The 19,737-nt window shown below is 39.7% G+C and overlaps 1 protein-coding gene across 7 annotated transcripts in view; it reads left to right on the forward strand.

Moving 5' to 3' along the window:
- The window catches only part of LOC119128038 (glutamate receptor 3), a 78,272-nt gene extending 61,470 nt beyond the window's left edge, over positions 1-16,802 (forward strand). The window contains exons 12-16 of one of the 7 annotated variants that reach the window (XM_037260082.1): positions 535-733; positions 6,654-6,901; positions 7,651-7,765; positions 12,682-12,929; positions 16,293-16,802. In XM_037260082.1, the coding sequence (XP_037115977.1) occupies positions 535-733; positions 6,654-6,901; positions 7,651-7,765; positions 12,682-12,927 (808 nt within the window). In that variant the 3' untranslated portion in view covers positions 12,928-12,929; positions 16,293-16,802. Of the gene's footprint in view, positions 1-534; positions 734-6,653; positions 7,016-7,650; positions 8,378-11,437; positions 12,435-12,681; positions 12,930-16,292 lie in introns of those variants that run through there. The other 6 variants (XM_037260081.1, XM_037260084.1, XR_005098921.1 and 3 more) reach the window with 6 other exon arrangements.
- Positions 16,803-19,737: the final 2,935 nt, after the last annotated feature.

Below are 19,737 nucleotides of genomic sequence, written 5' to 3' on the forward strand. Positions count from 1 at the left end.
TTACAGATTTTCAATTCATAATCAAGGCCTGAATCAGAATCAATTCATCCTTAAAACAAAAGTTGCTGCTCACAAAGGCTGTTGTGGTTCATCGGATGTGGTGTTTGATAGGATTAACATCCATACTCTCTTTTCATATCTAAACATATCATACTCATACCTTGCTTTGTGCACTGGAGCAGAATCAAACTGGCACAGAAACAGGCCAGTTTTTCAACATATCTAAAATTAAAATTAAGTTTCAAGGTATATATCAAGGCATATAACCTCACCCCAGATCAATATAGAGAGCGCCGAAAATCTGGCAAATTTATTTAAGTCAAATTTGAGATGGTATAGCCTTCTTCAGGCCTTAAAAAAAATTGTACCTGGAATGCTTCAAAGTATAAGAGTTGCATCAGGTACGTGATTTACGTTAACATTTTAGTAAGTATCGTATACAATAAAGTCACACAAGCATAATGCTAGATAGTCTTTCATGTGTTGTTAAATGATTTCTTTCTGTTTTCCATATCATGGGCAATCTGCAATTAGGTCTCTCTCAGGCCGTATAGTCGGTGGTGTTTGGTGGTTCTTCACCCTCATCATCATCTCATCCTACACAGCCAATCTGGCTGCCTTCTTGACAGTGGAGAGGATGGTCTCTCCTATAGAGAGCGCCGAAGATCTGGCAAAGCAGACGGAGATAGCATATGGCACTCTGGACTCAGGTTCCACTAAAGAGTTTTTTAGGGTGAGTAGTTCTTTTGCTACCTCTCACACAAAGCACGTCATTATGTTACTGTCAGGTTTGATGACTCATAAAAACACACAAGGCCATTAATGAAGTCCCTTTTCAGCTTTTTCAAGTGTGGAAATGTTGACCTGCATAGCAGATGTGTTGACAGAAGCGGTTCTCAAATTCTTTTGACATACATGTGAAATTTATGCGGCAGAACTGCCGTGTTCAACCTTGAGGTAGTGGGGCTGTCAGCAGAAAGTGTGATAACAACATCGAAGACTCTGAGGTGATAAAAGCAGAAGGCTAATCAAGCTCCCACATCAGACTCAGACAGGTCAGATCATGAAATATAATTAGTTAGCTGGCCATGGCTGGCAAATTGGACATGATGAAGAACGATTCTGTAGGTCAATCTGAGCTGTCTGAAGAAGCCTGCAGATGGGATGGGCAATATGTCCATCGGCCAAATGCACCAGAAGGTCAATTAAGTTGTAAATTACCAAAATCTGAACCTGCAATAGCCTCTAAAAGCAAACCGCATGATCACTAGGCAATAGCTCTTGCAGCAGTTCTTTTTCGAAGTGGCATTCATTTTATATTTCTGCTGTTGACAGCAACATCAGTTGTGAAATCTTTTGAATTAGGAGCAATGAAAGGTAGAGGGTAATAATCAAACAGCCTTCTAGCTGCTCAAAAGAAAATATTCATTTTCCTCACATAAAGGACAACTTACTTTTGTGTAAAACACTAAAAGGACATTTGAAAATGGATGTTTCTTACAAAGACAAACTTGGCAAAACATGCACGGGATGTGAATGTGGCAACTCTCAAAAGAACACTATATATATATATAGTATATATATATATATATATATACTATATATATATATAGTATATATATATATATGCTGTATTTTTATATCTAAACGATGATGGATGCTAATTATAGATTAGGTTTCCAACCTGACAATGGCAACACAGCAGGCTCTCGGAATATCTGAGAAGTGGTCTCCAAGTGACGGTTTTCCCAGCTTCTTTGGAATGGGTGTCCTACTTACAACCCGGCGTTCAAACAGAAAATGACATGTCTGAACTGCTATTCGGAGTGACTTTTAATTAAAGCTGTAGAGGCTTGACATGGAAAAACTACACTCTGCATTAATGAGATCCATACGGCATCAGCCAGCTGGAAATGTCAGTGTCTCCAACTAATCATGTGATGCCAAGAGATATAAATTTTTGATGATTTCACCTGTCTGACGCAGAAACACTTTCTGGGAAGAAGAGGTAGCTCAAATATACTGTATATAAGATGCAGAAACAAAATGTTGAAAGAAGATTGTATTTGTATTCACAAAGGGATAAAGTCGAGCCCCTCATATCCTCAAGAGTCTAAAGTCCTTAGCAAGGACTTGCTTCTAATGACAACCCCCACCCCCTCCACCACCAACACCACCAACACACACAGACTGTGTGTCTACCTGTTTTGTGTGGTTTGCTTAGCAACGCATTTGATTGTACGTACGTAGATGTCATTGGCTTGTCAGGCTCACACTACATTGGAACAAGAAACCAGATGTGTCACCTGAACCATGTAGTGTAACTCCAGCTTTGATGGGCCTATCACCAAACTTAGTTTACTTACATTTTGAAATGCACATGCGTTGGTATACGTGGCGTAATAGTGGCTTCGATCATAGATTGAAGCCGGTGCTTAATTATGTGAAAAAATAGGAAGAGCCCATCAGAGACCCTTAATGCACCTCATTTAACAGTGTGACCATGAAAAGAGGACAATAACTGACTTGAATAAGCCCGAAGCCTCTCTTGCTCTTAAAATAATTTTACATTCAAGTCTCAAGGGCAAAATCCATGCATCATACTGATGCGCAGGTATGATAAAGATGGAACAACCACATGTGCCCAGTCACCAACGCATTTTTGCTCAGCATTAAAATCAATTTCACGTCTCAGCTATTGTGACGCAGACATTACAGCTTCTGCATGGTCCAACACAAGGTTTAATGAGTAGATTCTCGAAGCGGCGAAGACTTGCTTCGAGCCAGAGTTGCATGAAGAAGAGACAATTTATTCCAGGAATCCGGAGGCTGCTCTGCAATCAGTCGGTGCTTTGTAACACAACTCCCTGAGCCCTTGTCACGTTGTGTTTCGGCAGAGTATTGACTGATGGAGCTTCTATAAAGATTACAGCTTGTTTGCATATAAAAGGGAGCTATCGAAAGTAATGATAGACGACTGTAAGATAGGCGTAGCCTCTGGCAAAGCTTTGTCCTCAGGGACAAACTTCAAAGATGTGTCAGTTGGAGTTCAGGACATAGCATGACATAAGTTCACCACTCAGAGCCTCAACTTGTATGTCTTTGCACAAAGGTAGTCCATGGAGAATATTGAGTATTGCATTGCTACTCTTTCATTGTATTGCGGTCATACCGCAATGCAATGAAAGAGTAGGAATTTTGAGGGGAAGACCGTGAAGCAGAATTTACAAAGCTGGACATGCAGACGGGATTTTGGTAAGGACAGCCTGAAGTCAGAATGCTGTGGCAAAATAAGAATTTAAATGAATAAACAGGCTGCAATAAAAACATTCATGGGGCAGAGGCCCGAGAGAGCTTCCTAACTTGGAATCAATATCAATGAAACATATTTAGAATGGAATGGACTGTTACTATTTTGACTGTGCCGTTAAATAACTTTTATATTCAGGCAAGTTGAACATCTTGGGCCAACAAAATGTCCAACTACCACTGGGAAATGTCTCTTTATGGGTATATTTCAAAATATGAACACAGGGGAAGGAGCTATTAAAACTATCAACAAGGATGTACTCATTTTAATGTAAAAAACCTCAGCAACAGATCCACATATATCACCTTGGGTTATACACTGAGTTCTCCCACACTTGTTCACAATCAGGAGGTATATATATTTGATGCCAAACACCTGCATACAAAATAAATTCTGCTTTTGTTGTTGAAGTTACAACTCAGTGCTTTATTGTTTTAAAGTACTGTCTGGTGGGTGGATTTAAAACTAGACACTATAGTTTTAATAAAGTAAGTTTTCCCTTCTTCTATTGTACCACAAGACTTTCATAGATCACTTTTTATTCCAAAATAACTCCCTCTGCTCTGAGAGAGGCATTTTGGGCAGCAATTAGTTTACCACATCATCCTAAAACTGAGTCCTGTTTGCATATCATATCTGTTTGCGTATCCCCAAGCTGGCAAAATAAAGCATTCATGAATATGATGAATGAGAAAACAATTGTGAAGACATACTCAGCTTACATCTGCTTTAGGTTGAAACTGGCTGCGGCACTCAGAAACTAAATTTGGATAATTTGCCACACTTAAAAAAAAAAGAAAGAAGAAAAACAATTCGAAAGAATATTTCCCTGTGACTCCCTTGTCAAACAAAGTCCTGTGTGAAATTTGCCCCATTGTTGAGTTAGAAATCCACAATCACAAAAACAACCCAGGCTACTCTCCTTGTATTTTTCACTCTGTTTGATTCCCCTTTGAACAGCCCTGTTAAGACTTTAGTTGCCATGCAATCGGCCTATTTAGATTTTGGTCGCGCCGCTTCCTCGGTCTGATATTGATGAATTGACTTCATAAAGCACTAAGACAGCACACTCCGTCGTCAGTAATCAATGCCGAGATCCATTCTTTGTTCTTCATTTAAGGAGGCGGAGCTTTTCTGCAGCCGAGCAGATGAGCTTGCGGTCTTTGGGGAAATCGTCTCCTAAACTAGCGTCCTTTCAATGCTGTTTGACACATGTAAATTGTAAGCGCATATAACCAGATTGTCAGCAAAAAACATCACATCCAACACCCAGACCTCCTCCCATCCATCATATTTGCATTAAACCACACTAGCCAATGCCCCGACTTGAAGCATTTTCATCTTTGCGGGGTGACATTCATCATGCAGGCATTTTTTTTTTTTTTAATTTGTGTTATGCTGCTGTCGCATCTCATCTTCACCCTCAGCCTGATGCTCTATGACAAATGCCTACAAACAAATTGTAGATTACATTGAGACGGTAAAGCACTCTCCTCAGGTCAAGGTTAATGCATTTGTTTATTAATAGAGATGCATTAGAGATGAATATGTTGTTGTTAAGGGGGCTTTTGGGACACTGATGAGTCTGGTCTGGATGGTGCATGGTGACAAACCTCAATACGCATGTTAAATCATTCTAGTTTATATTCTATTTAACTTCATTACCTGAAATTTACAGAACCAATTCTTTCCATGGCGGGCTAATGACTTTTTTACTCGGGTCAGAATAATGATTATCATCAAGATTGGGTTTTGTGTGTGCGTGCGTGCGTGCGTGCGTGCGTGCGTGCGTGCGTGCGTGCGTGCGTGCGTGCGTGCGTGCCCTCGCCTTTCACCAGGGAGAATAGTGAGTGTGAATAAAGGTTGTAAATAGTTTTGAGATTTTTCATTATAATTGTTTTTTATTTTCTATTGTCTTATTTTTTTAACAACAATTAGTTTTAATAAGTTAGACTGATTTTATTAGTTTTTTTATTTTTGGGAAAATGTCATGATCTTAGTTTGTTAGTTTGAGCATTAGTTATAGTTTTTTTTTTAATATGTACAATATGGGTTGCTGTTAGTGTAGGAGTGCACACGCTTGACTTGTGTGCGGGCAGCGTGGGATCGTTTCCCGCTTAGTGGCGGTGTGCACGTGGATGTGTTTGCTTCTTCATCTGTATATGTGCCCTGCGACTGGCTAGTGACCAGTTCAGAGTGTATTCTGCCTTTTGCCCTATGTCAGCTGGGATTTGTTTGATTGAAGTTTTTTTTTCTCATTTTCGTTGTCATTGTTTTGTTGGTTTTTATTACCTTTAATGGCGTAGGTGTGAATTGATCCTATGCTAGCTTGCTGCATGCAGTTCAGCTACAGTATGTGAAGCATTGCTGAATTAAGGGGCCAGAGTGTAAACCAATACATTTTAACGAGGATGTGTAAAACAGCATGCCCAGCCATTAATTGTGAAAATTATTAAAAATCATTTTCACTACCCAAAGTGTATTTTCTATTTTAGTTTTGTTTTTGTTAGTTTTCGTTAACTATAATAACTTTGATGTGTATTCCAGACAGATGTTCTTTCCTCAACAGCTTGTTCACCCTCCACCCTTAAAGCTTTTGGCTGCTTTGATTCTGCCAGTTCTTGAAAATGATCCAACACTGTTTTGAAAGTACCATGCATATATTTTTAAATTGGATCAAATGAGCAGCGCACACAAAAACATATTCACATTCAGGAAACTTGCTCATGACCAACATTTGTTCAATATGTGAAACACCTTATGCCAAAACAAATCCAGCACCACTGAATAATTTAATTGATGTTTATCATAGATAGTGGTCGACTCACCCAGATTTTGCTGGCTGGCTAATCCTGACCCAAGGCACTTGGAATATGCTCATCTGAGTAAGTCTGTGATGGGCTTTCTGGTGAATGAGTAACCAGCCTTCTCCTACGCTCGCATGATGCCTTCCACAGTCAGGATGTTAGAGATCTACAAATACAAATTCAAACATTCAGTAATCTTTAAATGTTGGCAAACTGTTTGCATGACCTGTAATGTTGCACATATAAATGGAACAGACAGTCAGGTAAATGAAAATGGCAACAAGCCATGGAGGGCTTCAATCAAGGCAATGGATTTTGTAAATTCTTGTGCTTCGTGATTTCAGTAACTCCAACAGCAGTTTTTTTCAGAAGTATTTCAAGATATCACAGTGGGTTTACAGGATGTCTTAATACTTCTGTTTGCCATTTTCAATCGAGTGATCACAAAGCTCAAAATGCCACAAAATCCATTACAGCACATGAATGAGTTTTGTCTTTCTGAACCTGGTTCTTCTCTTTTGTTCTTTTCCGCACAGCGATCCAAAATAGCCGTATACGAGAAGATGTGGTCGTACATGAAATCAGCCGAGCCCTCTGTGTTTGTTAAGACCACACCCGATGGCGTGGCCCGGGTACGAAAGTCAAAGGGCAAGTTCGCCTTTCTCCTGGAGTCCACCATGAACGAGTACATAGAGCAGCGGAAGCCCTGCGACACCATGAAAGTGGGTGGGAACCTCGACTCCAAAGGCTACGGAGTGGCGACGCCCAAAGGCTCAGCATTAAGGTGGGTGGAATAATATAACAATATCCTCCATGTTGTTATAGTATTCCACCTACCCTGATGTCCCCTGTTGTCATTCTCTTCTCATCCTCTCCTTGTTTTTTTATGGACACAGAGGTAACGGTAGTATGCTTTTTAATGCACTTGGATACAAAGGTTTAACGCGCTCATTGTCTTTCAAAGGATTTTTCTACACGTGATAGGGTTATTTTCATCAAATCCGTATCATAGAGTTAAAGCTAAGAATCATTTCATGTTTCTCTATGTCTTCCTGTTGCTCCCCCCCCCCCCCTTCTCCATCTCTCCTTCCGTCCTACCTGACTGTTGTGTTGTCACTTTTAATTTAACGGTTCGATGACTTTTCAATTTAGCCTTTTAAAAGCTGTGCTGTCACTTGTGACAAATGTTAATTGCATGATGTTTGTTGTTGTTTCTTCTCTTCTCAATGACAAGTGTCCCCATCCCGCACACTTCAGTTCTAAACTACGTAACCCCTCTTGCCACCTTTTCCAAGATTTAACACTGTCTTTACCTTAAGTGGACCTCTTATTTCTCCGTATTCCTGAAATTCTTAAACCGCAATTTGTCCTTTCCCAGAACATTCTGATTAACAGATTCTTTGCGTAGGCCCCCTGCTACAGTGGTAGCCTTTCTACCCTGACCTATCGTAATGCTTGGTACACCCATTACTTTGCATTAGATTTCTCACGGACCTGTGCATTTTCTTACAAGTTATGTTTTATCGTTTCAAGAAATGCTGTTAACCTGGCAGTTTTAAAACTGAATGAGCAAGGCCTCTTGGACAAATTGAAAAACAAATGGTGGTACGACAAGGGAGAGTGCGGCAGCGGGGGAGGTGACTCCAAGGTCAGCCTCGATGTCACCACAATCGGGTACTACAGTGCAGAGTAATCGGCAAGGCTGTTATAGCAACCCAACCAGAACCGAACCAAATGTCCACCCCAAACAACCTGCTGCTGCCCTACGGCACATCACCAAATTGACTGATGGTCTGAACGGACGGTTTAACACCTCAGCTCAAACAAAGGAGCCCTGCTTAGCAAACAGGAGATTAGTGACAACAAGTGCACATGAATCAATTTATGACGTGAATAAGCTGCCCTGCAGTTATGAAAGTTTGCCGGTCTTTATTCATGCTTACAGATCTGCGTGGCAGCTCATCTCATCCGGGACATTAGGTTCATATAGCATTCTGGAAATGTAATTAGTAATCTGATACATTATACATTTATGAATCAATTTTTAAATATTTTTCATGGAAGTTGTTCACATTTCTAGCATATGTTTTGGAGTCTTGGGAACGATGGCTCTTGTTTAATTGAACCAATGGGATCAATCATTCCCAGTCGCAAAATGGCTACATGGAGGCCATCAGCAAAGCAAGGGGAACAGCGGCGTCTTGAGGGGACTAAGCATTGCACATTGCAACGTGAGAATTCTAATTAACATTTCAAGGCTTGTGATTTCTTTTTAATGGATCATGCAATGAAATACCTTTGGTCTGATTCCACCATTGAGCTCATTAATAACCCGGCATTGACCCTTTTGATCGCACCCTGCCATCTTCTTTCGTGGCTAAATGATGAATGATATTCCCATTACAGAAACTAATGATGCAACTATTAAACCCTGCCCAACCATGACAACTAAGTATAACATTGCTCAGATGATGTGCAATTGTATGGTACTTCATTCACTGCATTACATATGGGACAGCGGCATTATAGTCTTTAGCTTGCAGGTCAATATAAAGACAAATGATGCTGTCACCTCAAATAGGATGATATAGGTCAAGTAATTGGTTGGATTATATGCAACCTGAAAAGCTCCGTGAACCACAGCTGTGTTATTACACCCTTAACATTATTTGTCATGGATTGGCCTTGACCACAATTAGCAATTAAGCAGGACTCAGTCTGTCTGGAAGACAGTGGGTTAGCTTTTTACGGAGTGCCTGCCTGCACAACAGAAATTATGTAAATAGAAAGTCAATTGAGATTTACTCTCATGGAGTGCACATGTCCTACTTTATACTATCGTTGACGGTTTAAACTCTTAGAATATATATATATACATATATATATATATATATATATATATATATATATATACATATATATATTATATATATATATATATATATATATATATATACATATATATATTATATATATATATATATATATATATATGTATACATATATATATTATATATATATATATATATTTTTTTTTTTTATTACTGTGGAAAACCATCACTACCATAAATTTATTACTGGCTTTCCCAACGACATTGTTTGCACAGTAGAGGAGCCAGTTATGACTCCAACCAAAAAAAAAAGACAACGATGTGTTAAGCGGTTCTTTCTTTCAGAAAGTGTTACTCAAACAAAAGATGTGGAAAAGGTCACTATAAGATATATGGAGGTTCTTGCATAGCGAGTCATGCAGAACAGCTTCAGTAGGGCTGGAAATGCGCATAATGTGTCCCCAAGCCACGCCATAAATCAAAGCCAAAGCATAGATTAACTATTCCCCTCCTAAGGTTCCCTCTTGAGTCATATTTTTGCACTATTTGCATTGTTAATGATGCTATGTCGCTAAGCTCATTAACCGACAACATGCTCAGGAGCCATAATTTAATCATATATATATATATGTATATAAAATCATATATATATAAATGTGTGTGTGTGTGTGTGTGTGTGTGTGTGTGTGTGTGTGTGTGTGTGTGTGTGTGTGTGTGTGTGTGTGTGTGTGTGTGTGTAAATACTCAGGTATGTGCTCCATTTGCCAGGTTGTTTAGCTTTTTCAGGATTCATCAGAGAGGCCCCATTAAGTGTGCCCCGGAGTACTTACATCCTCACAGTGTATTGCTTGCATCATGCTTACAGCTTGTGGTTTCTACAGACGTCTCCATTCTCTCTCACAAACACACATGCACACATTTGTATACACTGACTTGTTTCTTGCCCTTCAGCACACAACACAGTGAGGTCGAGATTGAGTTTTAGACACAGAGCATGTTAAAGGGTAATTGCATTGTTAATCAATGTCTCCACAAGCCAAAACGATGCTCGGGTCATCACAAACTGTTTCTCAGATTTGTCTTTGACACATACAGTGGCGTTATCTTCTCTCGGTGCGTTATGCATTGCCTAGTTCCCCTAGGGAGTAGTTATGTCACTCATTTATCGATATCATTTTTTCCTTCCTTTCAATTTGTATTTCATGTTTCACCAGGGAGCTAGAGCGGAACCACGACTGACTCGTACTTGTATGTGTTAATACAAATGTCATGTTGACGACACTATACAATGCAGATATGAATTTGGGTTGACAACTGTATTGCAACATACACATCAACTTAATATTGACAAGTAATAATTAACGTTATGCAGTGAAGATGGAGAGGGAGTCGTCTTGCAGACACTTTTTTTGGGTGATCATTTCTGACATATTGATGAGCATTGAGAGAAAAGTTGACGATGCACTGTGGGGACATGCACCAGTGAACCAGAAATTCACACTCACTAAAGATGTATATTAATTTATTCATCCATCTTTCGAACCGCTTCTCCTCATGAGGGTAGCGGGCCTGCAGGAGCCTATCCCAGCAGTCATTGGGCGATAGGCGGGGGACACCCTGAACTGGTTAGCAGCCACTCTTTGATTAGTAGGACGGATGGGTGCGTACCAGGACTCGGTATCGGTGCCAATACCGGCCTTATTATTCCAATATATTGCTATTTGTGACATTTTGTTGCTGTTTTATTATCATGAACTACAAACCGAAAATTAGAAGAATAGAAAATTGCCATAAATTTTTTTCTCATGGTAGCTCACATGTTGTGTGCGTAGCAGGTTGTTGAGTCTTCAAAGTAGACATGACTTTTACATGTTAGTTTTGTGAGTGTAAAGGCATTTATGGATGTATTTATTTAATTATTTAATAAAGTAATCGTGAATATACCGTAATAGTCCCACTGGGGAAATGCAGTTGACAGACATAAGGGGATTTCTTTCATGTATTTAGAAGAATTAAGCATACTGTACTTTCTCAAATAGATAATAGATCATTTGACACCACCAATTCTCATGACAAAATCATCAAAATCATAAAATGAAACCAATACTGTGGACAGCAAAAATGCAAATCACGCAAGTATTATTGTGTTTGTTAAGACAAAGCTCCTTTTGAACTGATCTTGTTGAATGCTGTTCAGAGACTCTTCCATGCCCCCTCACATTATCCCAAGTAGAGACTGGCAGATCGTACTGTAAGTACCTGCTCGTCGCCATGGTAACAGCGTCTGCCGATTACTCAAAGCGATATGGGTAGGTCCTGGCTCTGTAGGTAAGGGTTTATAAAGGTGATAGGTAGAATGCCTGCTCTCTGTCATGTTGCCGTGGCCAGGAACCCTGCTTTATCGCTTTGTAAAAGATGTAAGTAGTAAACAAGTTGAATAACATAAAATAACATAATATAATGTTATTTATGTTATTTCCCACGTGAAGAACTCCTGTAAACCTTGCAGTATTGAAACTCAGTGAACAAGGCATCTTAGACAAGCTGAAAAACAAATGGTGGTACGATAAGGGTGAATGTGGAACCAAGGACTCTGGAAGTAAGGTCAGTCGCTGCAGGTCTTTTGTACTGATTCCAAATTGCATTTTGACCTACTGTTCATATGCAAGACAAACCTCTATCAACATTGATAGTTCACACTGTGTTAATCTGCTGCACATAATTTACTTTTTTGGACCTGCCACTAATTGTAATATGGATTGTGGCTTTACAAGGCACCCCTTCCCCCAAATGTTTGGCATAGAATTTTTTTTTTTTTTTTTACACCACATGAAATGTGAACCTGTTACGTAATGATAATCCAATGGGGAAATGACCATAGAGTGCCTTGCAATTTTAAGTGAATCACAGCAGTTGTTGACAAATGCTAATTATGCTCATTCTCACTTCATGACACTGACCATTGTGCTGCTGTTTCTATTTACCAAACTGTTAATGAAAATTTGATTTATTTGTGTTATTACTACTTTGCAAAAGAGCTGTGTCTATTAGATTTGTTGGCCTCCTGTGGCATGAGGAATGGGCAAAGCCTCTCGAAATGTGACAACTTTGACAAATGCTTACGCTTGCGATTGAACTGAGGCTCAGGTGGCATGCCGCAAGAAGTCAGGGAATGTAATACACTCAATATTTAACCCTCTGAGATTCACTTAATAAATTGCTGCAAAGCTGCCTGATCTGTCCATGCTCGGGGGGTTAAACTGCAAATAGTAAAACTCTTATGAACAAATTTTTAATGAATAAGTTCGGTAGGTAAGCAGCAGCAAAATGGTTTGATTTGATCATCTTCTCTGACTGTACTGTATGACAATGTTGCCATAAGAGTTATACGTACATGTCGCTAAGGAGACAGGGATGGTTAGAGCCGTCGACCTAAGCGATGCTGACCAGCTTCCGTACATGGTCAAGAGCAGTTCTAGACTTAAAGACAAAACTTCAATAGCCAGCTTCTTTCTTTTTAAGGAAAGTCAGACGTTCTTATCTTTGAGGAAAATCAATCAGATTGAACAGTAAACAGATTTTCTAGGGTTGTTGCTTGTAACTGTTAGCATTAATAATTCATTAACAGTTGCACCAGTTTTACCAGATCAGATTTATTGATCAGGCTGAATTTTGTTCTGCTAACACTCGCATCACTACAAAATGCTTAACTATGTTCTTGACTTTCCCGCAGGACAAGACAAGTGCTCTCAGCCTAAGCAATGTGGCTGGAGTCTTCTATATTCTGGTTGGAGGGCTTGGGCTGGCCATGATGGTGGCCCTGATAGAGTTCTGTTATAAGTCACGGCAAGAAACCAAACGGCTGAAATTGGCCAAGAGTGCTCACAATTTTAAGCCAACTCCCCCAACCAACACCCAGAACTTTGCCACATACAGAGAAGGCTACAATGTATATGGAACAGAGAGTGTTAAAATTTAGAGGTAAGTCACCTTTCTTTACCATCCACATCACGCTGAGATCATTTAGCTTCTTGTCGTATCTGTTCGACTAAATTATTCAAACGTGTGCGGTCCTGTGTTGCTGCTGTTCGAGGAGTTGTTTCAGATGTCATGTTGGAAGAACTCAAACATAAATGCTCACTTAGGTATAAAAACCACAGCCATTATTTGTTCCTTGTAAGATATAGTCTTGTGACTAGATGAAATACAGAATCAGTTCTAACCTTCCACCGTGGAAGATCACACAAAATCTATTCTAGTGCACTGACAGACGGCTATTGTTTGTTAGTATTCAAAAAAAGTCCGCTTAATAGCAGTAGTCAACAAATTATTACAAAATGGCTATTGTTGTTGATCAACCCATGTATTGGCTGGACTCATGCATCTCAACAACAGAGACTCTCCATAATTTGATTTTCAAAGCCGTTCCAACTGTCCCGCTCATTCAGGGCATTTTGAAAAGTATTGTCAAATCGACTAATTTTCTGAATACTTTACACATTCCACATTTCTTGACTGGTTCAAACTATTCCATGTTCAAATATTTGGCTCATTACAAACACATACCCAAATGTTTCGAGTAAAATTACCAAATCAAGAAATAATTCACATTTTGATTTGAAACCATTCCAACTTACCGTAATTTTCGGACTATAAGTCGCACCGGAGTATAAGTCGCACCAGCCATAAAATGCCCAAAAAAGTGAAAAAAAACATATATAAGTCGCTCCGGAGTATAAGTCGCATTTTGGGGGGCAATTTATTCGACAAAATCCAACACCAAGAACAGTCATGAACGAGCAACAACAGGCTAAACGATAGCTATGCTAACGTGACATAAACACAAACTAAGAGCTGAGAACGGCCCTGACGTAAAATTCAGAGTTATTCAAAAAACTATTACATAAATAACACGTTAATAAAACCATCTGCGTCACTCCAATTCATTAAATCCATCAATCGTCCTTTGTCAACAATGCGTGCGCGCCGCTGACGGCTCTTGCACTTAAAAATATTCCACAGGCCCATATAACGATATATAAATTATATATCAAATAACTATTATATAAGCAATAATGTTATCAAACCATCTGTGCACTCTAAATCATTAAATCCATCGATCAAATTCCTCGTCCTTTGTCAACATCGCCGCGCGTGCGCCCTGACGTCAGCCTCGTCGTTATTCCACAGATCTACTATATATAGATAATATATATTGTAGCGTTAACAAAGTTCAAGGAAAGACGTGGGTTTGGTAAACGGCTCTTTATTTAACAAAACAAACTTACAGGCGTGTGGCGGCGTGGACGTCCAGCCACGAAAGGGGACGAGAGCTCCATACGATAGGACCGGGCGTGCGTAGAAGCCATGTCCGAGCACCATCCACCGTCCCTGGACAGCCACCCGGCCGAGCGCCGGCGCCCGACTTCAATCCACGAAAGTGAAAGAAAGCTGGACGAGTCGATCTTTGTCCTTTATGTAAACAACCGTCGCGCTGCTGACGCGCGACCGCGACGTCGCGTCGCGCTGCTGACGTCAGCAGCGCGACGTCGCGCGTCACTCGTCCAGCTTTCTTTCACTTTCGTGGATTGAAGTCGGGCGCCGGCGCTCGGCCGGGTGGCTGTCCAGGGACGGTGGATGGTGCTCGGACAATGCTTTTACGCACGCCCGGTCCTACTCTACCGAGCTGCCTTTCAGCTCCGTGGATGGAAGTCGAGGGCCGGCGCTCAGCCGGGTGGCTGTCCGAGGACGGTGCATGGAGCTCGGTCATGGCTTCTACGCACGCCCGGTCCTATCGTATGGAGCTCTCGTCCCCTTTCGTGGCTGGACGTCCACGCCGCCACACGCCTGTAAGTTTGTTTTGTTAAATAAAGAGCCGTTTACCAAACCCACGTCTTTCCTTGAACTTTGTTAACGCTACAATATAGTTATATAGTAAATCTGTGGAATAACGACGAGGCTGGCGTCAGGGCGCACGCGCGGCGATGTTGACAAAGGACGAGGAATTTGATCGATGGATTTAATGATTTAGAGTGCACAGATGGTTTGATAACATTATTGCTTATATAATAGTTATTTGATATATAATTTATATATCGTTATATGGGCCTGTGGAATATTTTTAAGTGCAAAAGCCGTCAGCGGCGCGCACGCATTGTTGACAAAGGACGATTGATGGATTTAATGAATTGGAGTGACGCAGATGGTTTCGCGCTGCTGTCGTCACTTGAAATTCAAATTACAGTAATCCCTTGCTACATTGCGGTTCGTTTATCGCGGTTTCATTTTTTTTTTTTTTTTAATTTTTTTTTTGAAATTTTTTGAAAAAAAAAAACACATATAAGTCGCTCCTGAGTATAAGTCGCCCCCCCACCCAAACTATGAAAAAAACCGCGACTTATAGTCCGAAAATTACGGTAGTCTCATATTCTACATTTCAAAGAATTCTGCCTTTTTTTTCAATCCAGCCTCGTCTTCAGCATTCACACACAGTGTGTGCAGAAATTGCATTCTCTCATTGCATATTAAAAAGCACATTGGCAGCGGTGCATATGGTTTACAGATGGAGCGAATAGCATTCTAACATATGATCTTTAGAGCTGCAATATGAGGCTAGCGATTCTCATGCGTGAGCTTGTCAGTAGAGTAACATGTTAATTATTAAATAGATGCATTGACTCCAGCCGTATTCACGACAAACAGCTCCCGTTGAGAGCCGTGCTTTCCCCATGAAAGCAATCAGCCCACTGCACAAATGCGGGTAAACACTGTTAAATACGCAGCTTCAAATGTTAGTTTTGTTTTTAATTGGGTTATTTACACGTTTTGTCCAGTCAAACACGGACGTGCACCAGAGCCCTGCAAATATTTTTGAACCCACCTCCTCACAATGATCGCTCACAGTGAACCGTCAAGTGGCTACTTGAGCTTTTACTGTGATTGCTGCTTTTCAGTCTTAATATTGTTGTTTGATATTATTAAAAAATTAAGATCTGGAAGCTAAAGCATAATGAAGCCCATTGAGATAAGACATAAATGTGTGCTGATAATTGGATAACAGGCGGCCCTTTACTGATTTTTTTTTTTTAATCATAATTGCAAACAGTGCCGAAGGCCGCTAAAATTCTGCATATTAATTATATTTTGTTCATGTAAGATCTGTATCTCTCTAAGATAATATATTGGCGCTCACAAAACATTTGACATCTTGTTTGCACAAGTGACTATCTTGGACACATATAATCTGTCTTTGTATTTACTCACTGTGATATGCAAGATCGTCTGACAATCATACAAAGTAATTCTCCCTTTCCATATTTGATTTTGCTTTGTATCCTGACACAGGTTTCGCAAATGTTTCCATCGTCCCGTGCAAATGTGATTAAATATCTCTGAATGGACAAGGATTACGAGAATGGAGCCAAATCCTTTTGGGTCGGATGATAATCTGCAATGACGACACGACCGGACTGGTCACGGGAAGAGCCGATTTCCCTCCTCTCAGTGCCTTATAGAAAAGTCCAATCAATGCAACGCATTCTCAACGATATTGCTTTTTTCTTGAAACTCACACAAAAGTGAAGAATTGAGGGTCAGTGCGATCGCATTAATATATACAGTACATATAGAGAATACATGTAATGTGAGAGAATTAAAGCCATCACTTTTGCAACCCTAAGCACACTTTGAAGTGCCAAAAGATGAATCTTAGATGACGGGACTAATTGGTTTCTTGTAAAAGCAGATTACTATTCTCCTGCTGCCAGGTTTTCACACGTTATACATATTCAAATGTGATCTTGTCAGTGCACCATCGCCAGACACTGATTATTACACAGTTAACTTTTATATGAACCTTGGCCCTTCCTCTATTAATTGATTCATCACCCTAAAATGCCATTTAAAACAGTTCAGAGTGTGTTGTTTGTACTCTTTTGGTGCTGCTGACACACGCCACAGAACCAGGTCATGACTCGCACTTCTAATACTGCCAAGTGTGTGTGTGTGTGTGTGTGTGTATGTGTGTCATTCAAAGAAAGGTTGCCATGCTTAAATTGTGTGCGCGAGTGTGCGCGAGTGTGTGTGTGTGTGTGTGTGTGTGTGTGTGTGTGTGTGTGTGTGTGTGTGTGTGTGTGTGTGTGTGCGGCAAGTATCCTCGTAAGGTTGCCACCCCCCGGCCCCCTCCTAAAGGCTTCAACATTCTCTGTGATGGAAGTAGAACCCCTACAACAAAAGCTAAACCAATTGTAGGTGAACTGCTGAATCTAAGTAAAGGATACCAGTCAAAGCTTTCAAACTGTACTGTGTGGAATATGTTACCATTTTCTTTGCACATAAGAACATTTGAAAATGAATTGTGCTTTTCACTTTGGTTTTCTTTCAGGAGCATAAGTATTTGGTGATTTAACATTGTAAAAAAAAAAAAAAAAAATAAATCATTGACATGAATTGATATTAATAAAGGTTGCGCCAAGGTGGTTCTGCAAGCTTAGCACATGTCCATATTGCTGTAATAATTACTTTCCCAAAAAGGCTGTGATTCCATAGGATTTTTAGGAAGATATTTAAATCACCAGAAGCTGTGGGCAAATAGTTTATGTAAAAAATAAAAAAAATAAATGATAATGTGAAGAAAACAGGTGAAATGTGTTTAGCTCAACACAAACTATTTATATTACTTGATGATTTTTTTTTTAACAAAAAATGCATGTGATGCTTGATGAGCCCTACAACTCACAAACTGAACTTAGATTAGAAATTCAGCCCTGTTTCTATTATTTTTCTTTGGTTAATCAGTTTTACCTTTTTCCTTTTTTGTAACGCTCGTCTTTCTGGGAGACCATCAGGCATTGTAGTGGGTACAAAAGAGCAAGAGATGCATGCATAATTTACTGAACCTCATTAGTGAGGCGCTGTACAGAGAATTTTAATACATTTTGTAAATAAAATGTACAGAAAGATGTTGTTGCATGTCTGTGTCATTAAGCAATATGTCCACATCAAAGTGGAGTCATCCATTCTAATTTTCTACACGAGTCCACAATATTAACTTCACCAAGCTATCTTTGGCTTACCTCATACACTTGGAAAATTAATTTCTAAATTAAAAAAAAAGGGTGGGATTGGCTGATGCCAATAGCAGGTTGATGACAATTTCATAAATGAATTCTTGAATCAAGTTCTTCATTGCAATACGAGCTTGTGTAGCAGATGAATAGTACGTGGATGTCAGAATAACGCAAGTCTTTCCTGTACTTGTCTCTGTCACTATTTTCATATGCCAGTAATGCCACAAAATAACAGCCAAAATAAACTAACTTCCTTGAATAGGAGGCAAGGGAGAGTATGTAATGGAACAGACCTTAGTTTAGTCAGTGTAATAATACAAATAATGTTTGTATTCCTCTCAACAAATGCAAACACTACAATGTTACGAAAACATTGCATTTACATTTCACAATTAAATCTGTAGATTTCATATTCTAATAGCAACCAATAGTACAAACCTTGAGCTTCAGGAGATTTGCTGAAACTATAATGTGATAACCACCTCCATAAAACTCAGATCCCCAACTTTATTTGTGAGAAACTGGGCATGTGAAAAAGGGCAAGAGCAAAGCGGCCCCAGGCAGCCACAGAATTAGCAGCTTTTTTGTTGGACAGGTAAGTTCATCACCTATTGTTGATTTTTAATTGGTTGCACGGTACAAAAAAGATAAAGCTTCAAAGCGATATTTTGTAGATGTTGTAGAATCACGCCATTACAAATAAGTCGTGCTTCCCATATCTAACGTCTGCTTGTTTACAGTGTCTCGAAAACAACAGTGAAAAGTGTGGCTTAAAACGGAATTCTTGATGGGCTCTTTGTCTTAAAACTAAAAAAACCACATGTTCTCGACTGTCATGGCAACCAAATGTCCTCAATGAATAAATAACTGCTTATATTTTTCTGCTGGCCTTCATGAGGTGCATTTTTAATTTGAAGCTCAAACTGCTATTGTACTTTAATCATGGCTGTATCTTTTGGGAAAGGAAAAAACACGAGATGACTTCATGATCCTAAATAACTCCAACAAGCTGTGGATAAGGTGTCAGTTAACTAGCCTATTTCCAGCAGACAAATATACACTTGAGGGTTTTTTACCTGTAATGGTCCAGTATTGAGCCGTTAGACAAGGAAATTGTGTGCCTCTGTTTTGGATCAATAGTGAGCAGTGTTTGCTTGGGTCTCACAAACCTGCCTTGCACCCACACACTGAAAGCATCGTTCAAAGGTTCATCTGACTTTGTGATCTCCTACCCTGGTGTTTTAAAAACCTGCTACGGAATCAAGGGATAGTTTTTTAGACCACAACAAATCTCATAATTTTTTGAAAAAGATTTGCGGTTTAATTTCAGAGCCCTCATATGACATTAAAAACGTGTCGTGTGTTTGTGTTAAACCACTGCTAGGTTCAAGTTTAGAGCCATTTAGACAAACTGTAATTTCACTCGTCTCTGGTCATTGTGTTGAAATGAATTCTTTCATCTGTGGGTCCATTTTGCCACAGCATCAGACAAATCTTGAAATTTTGCTCTCAATCACTTCAGATTCTTGTGTCTTCTCATTATTTTCGTTATAATACCTGCAACGTTGAGAACCAATGCAGAGCATGACGCCCCCATGTAACTGTGCAATGGAAATTGTTGACTCCCCAATTAAAGCGGGCTGTGCGTTAGCACTTTGACAGAAAAGGACAAACCAGAAGTGAACCGGCAATTTGATGACGAACGTGAGATGCAAGAAAGG

The sequence above is a fragment of the Syngnathus acus genome, chromosome 10, assembly GCF_901709675.1.
Source record: "Syngnathus acus chromosome 10, fSynAcu1.2, whole genome shotgun sequence".
Taxonomy (NCBI): domain Eukaryota; kingdom Metazoa; phylum Chordata; class Actinopteri; order Syngnathiformes; family Syngnathidae; genus Syngnathus; species Syngnathus acus.